The following is a 6,502-nucleotide window of genomic DNA, read 5'->3' as shown; positions in this document are numbered from 1 at the left end:
GGTGTATCCTTAAATATTTTGTGTGTTTGATGCTATTGTTAAAGGTAATTTTTTTAAAGATTGTTCTAAGGAGTGTACCTACCTGGTATAACTGTTCACTGGTATTGGTTTTTTAAATAATATTTTATTTGTTGTTGAAAATATGCACAGCAGAACATACACCAATTCAACAATTCCTACATGTATAATTCAGTGGCATTGATTACATTCTTCAAGTTTTGCAACCATTCTCGCCCTCCTTTTCTGAATTGCCCTTTCCCCATTATCAGGAACTCACTGCTTCCTAAACGTCCTATCTAATCTCATAGAGAGAGTTTCAACAGGCTGTCTAATCTATCTCCTTGCCTTACGACCAACTTGTACCAAAATTCCCAAATTCCTCCAACACTTAACTCCCTATACCTCAGATTTGCTGTGAGCAAAGAGGGATGAGTATTCCTGAGAATGTCTCTGTCACTAGTTTCCTATTTCTATCTCAGTAAGGATTCTTATCTATTGTAGGAATTATATATACCTAACTCCAAAAGAATCATACCAAGGTTTTGTTGTTATAGGATCATGGGAAATAGATCCAAAGGACTTGACATTCTTGAAGGAGCTGGGGACTGGACAGTTTGGGGTAGTGAAGTATGGGAAATGGAGAGGCCAGTATGATGTGGCCATCAAGATGATCAAAGAAGGCTCCATGTCCGAGGATGAGTTCATTGAAGAAGCCAAAGTCATGATGTGAGTTATAGCCCAAACTCAACTCTCCAACCAGTTGCTGGAGTCTAAGAATTACCAAGATAGCATATTGTGGTTTAAGATGACTTACAGTGAGAAACATTTGAGACCAGGGCCTGAGGTCAACCTTTGATTTGTGGGAGATATAACTGCTAAGGTAATCCTTTCTCTGCCTTAGGTATCGATTGAGAATAGTATCGATCATGGGTGGGTACCATCTCAGTGACACTTGTGGGTAGATGTAGAAAATGAGACTATGAAAAGAAAGTGGTTCTAACTTAGCCTTGACATTCATTCAGCTCTGGACTTGTTTCCTGCTCTATTAATGGGTTCTAAATCCCTGCTCACTCCCAAATATTAGGCACTTGGGGTTTGGGGTGGGGAGGAGGAAAGTCAACCTGCTGTTATGGTCCTTTATTGGGTGCTCTACTTCTAGGCCAACCCCTTTTTCCCCAGCCCCTTTATGACTAGTACGTAGAGCCAGAAGGAGAGGACTGGTTCATTGCCCCTTCTGTAGGAATCTTTCCCATGAGAAGCTCGTGCAGTTGTATGGCGTCTGCACCAAACAGCGCCCCATCTTCATCATCACTGAGTACATGGCCAATGGCTGCCTCCTGAACTACCTGAGGGAGATGCGCCACCGCTTCCAGACTCAGCAGCTGCTGGAGATGTGCAAGGATGTCTGTGAAGCCATGGAATACCTGGAGTCAAAGCAGTTCCTTCACCGAGACCTGGTGGGACTTCAGGAGCATTGGCCTGGGGCCAAGGGCTGAGAGGGTGGAAGTAGCAGTGGCAGATATATTACACATTGATGGGGAGGGTTACTGGTGCCATTATTTATGTTGTATCTAGAAAACACTAAAAGTTGTGCCTCTGCCCCCTTGGTGAGCCAGTCAAGTACCTCTAGCCTCAAATCCATGGGTTTTGCCATGGTGGGTGCTAGAGCAGTCACTCTCCTCCAATCCCCTACCACCCAAAAGGAAATCGTGGGGTCCTTCAGTGGCCATTCTAGACTTGGAACAGAAGGGCAACCCTGTGCTTCCCAAAGAGACTGCTCCTGGCTCAGAGCTGTCATTTGGTTACATCAGAGTCACAAGCTGGTGACTTGTGGGTGTATTTGGTCCACTGGGTTTAAAATGAAAATGTTCTATGGTAGGTAGCAATCACTTAAGAAGAGACATTTCACATTAAAAACAAACAAACAACCCGGAATTTTCCAGCTTTTCTTAACAATCTGGACCACTGTGTAACACCGGCCTAGTGTGCTCACGGACCATGCTAACAGTCAGCAGGAGCTGCCTCCTTTAGATCAGGCACACACTCTCCCTTCTCCCGCAGTCACCACTCTGTGGCTTTCCCAACTGGGCCCTGGTGGCATCTGAGTTTGTGTCCCTATTTGTTTGAGCTGGGCTCAAATTGCCCCTCCTCCCACCGGCAGAAAAGCAGAAAACAAAACAAACTTCTCTTCTGTTCTCCTTTAATTCTCTCAGCTTTTCAGGGAATGTGTGTTGGGTGTCATGGAATTTCCCAAGTGAATGAAATTGTTCTGCATGTCTTCAGGGCTTCACTTATGACAACACAGTAGGCTGCTTTGCATGTGGCAAAAATGCATCAACATGTCTTAGGAGCATCAACTGACTCTTATTAAGGCATCTAGTTGAAAGACATGAAATTCCCCAGGTTTCATTCCCCCAGTGGGCAGAAGCTTTGTGCCTTTAACCTACGTGTCAGGGACAAAGTCTCACTGGTATTTGTCACACTGCAGGCTGCTCGAAACTGTTTGGTAAATGACCAAGGCGTTGTTAAAGTATCTGACTTTGGCCTCTCCAGGTGAGTGTGCACTTTTCACCGTTCCCTTTAAAAGTAAAAATATCACCCTACAAAGATGAGGAGACGTTATAGTTTTGAATCCCCTTTTTTCTTTTTCTCTCCTTCTAGTGTTTTCTACCATCTGCTTATTCCTTTTCTGCCTCTGACGTATTTAAGTCACATCCCTCACCCTTTTGCTTTATTGTGCTATCCCTCTCTTCTTTCTCCCTGCCCCCTGTCTCTGTTAGTGATTATCCCCAAACCTTACCTTCATTTGTTAATCCTGTTGACTTTGCTCCATCCCTTCTTTAATAATCAGTCTAATTCCCACTGGCAATGGTAGAAGAGAAGGAGGAGGAGAACCAGGTGTGGAAAGGGGGATGGAGAAGAGGAAGGGAACACCTATTAGATGGACTTCTCTCCATCCTTCCTGTAATCCAAATGTTTCTCTGAAAAGCTAAATCAGATATGAAAAACAGGATTTTTTTTTTTTTTAAATTGCATTTGTAAAAACCACTGGTAGCCTAGCAAAGCCTTTTGCAAAAGCCTGTAAAGGGTATATTTGTGCAGTTCTTGCAACTGTGACAAGAAAAGTTAAGCAAATATCAAGTTCTTCAAATCCTGACTGTAATGAGTCCTGAATCCCTTGCAGGTATGTCCTGGATGATGAATATACAAGCTCAGTAGGTTCCAAATTTCCAGTCCGGTGGTCTCCACCAGAAGTCCTTATGTATAGCAAGTTCAGCAGCAAATCTGACATTTGGGCTTTTGGTAAGTGGATAGGATTGTACAGGCCAAAGGAAGAGGGATGCAATGGGAAAATTCACACTTTGCAACTCTCACAGAGAAGTGAAAGTTCTTGCTTTCATTCACCCCCTATTTAACCAAACCAAACCAAACTCACTGCCATTGAGTTGATTCCAACTCATAGCGACCCTCATTGGGTTTCCAAGGCGGTAAATCTTTATGGAAGTAGGTTGCCCCATCTGCCTTCCGCAGAGCAGCTGGTGGGTTTGAACCACCAGCCTTGTGGTTGGCAGTCAAATGCCTTAGGCACTGCACCACCAGAGCTCCTTTTACCCCATACTTATGGAGTGCCTACTACGCATCAGGCACCACAGGCATTGCTGGGGATGACAACAGTAAACTCCAATGATTCCTGCCTGCTTAGAACTTGCAACATATCGGAGGAAACTAACAATTCATTCAGTATTTGACATATTCTGAATGGTAATTATGTGGTGGCGCAGTGGTTAGAAGCTCAGCTGCTAACCGAAAGGTTGCTGGTTGGAACCCACCAGCTGCTCTGCGGGAGAAGTGGCAATCGGCTTCCGTAAAGATTACAGCCTTGGAAACCCTGTGGAGCAGTTCTACTCTGTCATAGAGGGCCGCTATGAATTGGAGTAGACTCAACGACAACGAGTTTTGGTTAGTTACATACCAGGGACTCTGCCAGATCCTGTAACTACAAAGACAAATAAGATGCTGTCCCTCTCCTAACCAAACCAAACCAAACAAAACAAAAACACCATTGTCATGGAGTAAATTCCAAATCATGGCAACCCCTATATGTTACAGAGTAGAACTGTCCCTAGAATTTTCTTCGCTATAATCTTTACAGAAGCAGTTTGCCAGACCTTTCTTCTGTGGCACCCTGCAAACCTTTGGGTTAGTAACAAAAAAACAAACAAACTCTGCCGTCGAGTGGACTCTGACTCGTAGCGACCACTCCTTGGGTTTCCAAGGTGGTAAATCTTTATGGAAGTAGATCGCCCAGTCTTCCTGATGGGATTGCCCAGTGGCTGGTGGGTTTGAACTGCCAGCCTCTTGGTTAGCAGTCAAATACCTTAGGCACTACGCCACCAGAGCTTGCACCACCTAGGCACCTTGTCCCTGTCACAGAGAAGCTAATATTCTAGAACAGTCCTGATCACCATGCCATGTAGTCAGTACTATAGCAGAAATTTACACAAACGTAAAAAACACAGAGGACGGAACAGTTCTAATCTTTGAGGTTGATCTAGGAAGACTAGGACCCTCACTACCCAAAAAGACTGTCAATCAGCTAAACACAATTTTTTCTCGTCTTCTAGGGGTTTTGATGTGGGAAATCTACTCTCTAGGAAAGATGCCATATGAAAGATTTACTAACAGCGAGACTGCTGAACACATTGCCCAAGGCCTACGTCTCTACAGGCCACATCTGGCTTCAGAGAGGGTATACACCATCATGTACAGCTGCTGGCATGAGGTAAGTGTTTTTTTGTGACCTCTTAAATTATTTCCTTGAACCTACTTTCCCATATAACCTGCCAGGCACCCAGTCCCCCACTGTGGCTGCATGCCAGCTTGGCACAGAGTGATAGCTGCACATATTCCCTTATGCACCTCAAAACCAGTTATGGCCAGAGGCTTGCCCAAACCCAAAAAACCAAACTCACAGCCGTTGAGTCGATTCCAACTCATAGTGACCCCCAATGGGTTTCCAATGCACTAAATCTTTATAGAAGTAGACTGCCCCATCTTCCTTCCATGGAGCAGCTGGTGGGTTTGAACCACTTCTGGTTAGCAGTCAAATGCCTTATGCACTACGCCACCAGAGCTGCTTAGAGGCTTTCCCAGACCCACCCTAATTCTCACTAGAGTATCATCGTTGTTGATGTGGAGCTGATTCCAATCCACGGTGACTCCATGTGTGCAGAGTAAAACTGCTCTGTAAGATCTTTAAGGCTGTGACCTTTTGGCAAATTGCCAGGTCTGTCTTCTGAGGTGCCTCTGGGTGGGTTCAAACTACCAACCTTTCAGCTATTAATCAAGTGCCTAACCATTTGTGTCACCCAGTGACCACAAAGTATCACTGTTGTTGTTGTTAGGTGCCATGGAGTTAGCTTGGACTTACAGTGACCCTATGTACAACAGAATGAAACACTGCCCGGTCCTGCACCAGCCTCACAATGCTTGCTATACATGAGCCCAAAGTATACTATACAAAGTATCATTAGTAGACTCTTGTACCAACTCAGTTTTAGGAAGAGGGAGTATTGTGGGGCCATGTCATCTAGGAAAATCAGGTAGCCAAAGACACCCAGATAAGCATATGGACATTAAAAATGAAAAGTCATTAAAGTTTAAGTTCATTCCTTTGGGAGTCATTGGCCCTTTCTTCTGCTTTATTAGCTACCAACCTTTTCTGCCTGAGGGCCCCAATGCGATTACTTTTTAACCCTAAGACATGAAAAGGAACTAAAATAAGTAGTACTTTTTTTTTCTTTTCAATATAGTACACTGTGGGGTAGGTAGGTGGATGTGGTATTTTGGAATAAGGAATCTGTCCTACTATTACTAAATGCTTCACTGCTTTCACACTGGGTTCTTCCAGAGACGCCTTCTCCACTTTTCAGCAGACCTTGGGCAACTTAACTTGACAATCTAAATCTCTTGTAGGAAATAAATGTCTATCTCTTAGGTCTGCCTCTGCTTGAAACAGGAAAGATATGTCCAATAAGCACATATGTGAATCTGAAGCCTCCTTGGTGAGGCCAAGAGTGGGTATCCGGAGTCAGAACACGGCCCCTTGCCCTTGAACAAATGACAGAAGTCATACGGAAAGTGTGAACAGTTTACTGGTCTGATAGAGCCTGGTGAGACCCGTGAGACTATGGCCCCCAGTTACCCTTCAGGCCTGGAATTGAACTCACTCTCATGGCTTCCAACCAAATAATAGATAGGCATATAGGGTGGACATTTACATCAGGTAGATACACTCCTTGGAATGATCAATCAAGGGAAAACAGAAGGCCAGTATTTGCATAGGGAGATAGCTCAGGGGGCAGGAATGCTTAAGAAAGGACACAGGGAAGAGGTAACTAGGGAGGAAGTGGGAAGAGACCTGTTACATTGTGGGGATTGTAGTCGATGTCATGAAACAAAATGTGTATGAACTGCTGTGTGGAAAATGAATTTGCTCTGT

The 6,502-nt window shown here is 44.4% G+C and overlaps 1 protein-coding gene across 1 annotated transcript in view; it reads left to right on the top strand.

Moving 5' to 3' along the window:
* The window catches only part of BTK (Bruton tyrosine kinase), a 35,767-nt gene that overhangs the window by 26,208 nt on the left and 3,057 nt on the right, over nucleotides 1-6,502 (top strand). The window contains exons 12-14 of the mRNA XM_007952183.1: nucleotides 2,489-2,553; nucleotides 3,185-3,303; nucleotides 4,626-4,783. Coding sequence (XP_007950374.1) covers nucleotides 2,489-2,553; nucleotides 3,185-3,303; nucleotides 4,626-4,783 — 342 coding nt within the window. The remainder of the gene's footprint in view (nucleotides 1-2,488; nucleotides 2,554-3,184; nucleotides 3,304-4,625; nucleotides 4,784-6,502) is intronic.

The sequence above is a fragment of the Orycteropus afer genome, unplaced genomic scaffold, assembly GCF_000298275.1.
Source record: "Orycteropus afer afer isolate SDZICR_OR568_19922 unplaced genomic scaffold, OryAfe1.0 scaffold00327, whole genome shotgun sequence".
Lineage (NCBI taxonomy): Eukaryota > Metazoa > Chordata > Mammalia > Tubulidentata > Orycteropodidae > Orycteropus > Orycteropus afer.
Note: the sequence above shows the minus strand (reverse complement) of the source record. Positions and strands in the feature narration are given on the sequence as shown.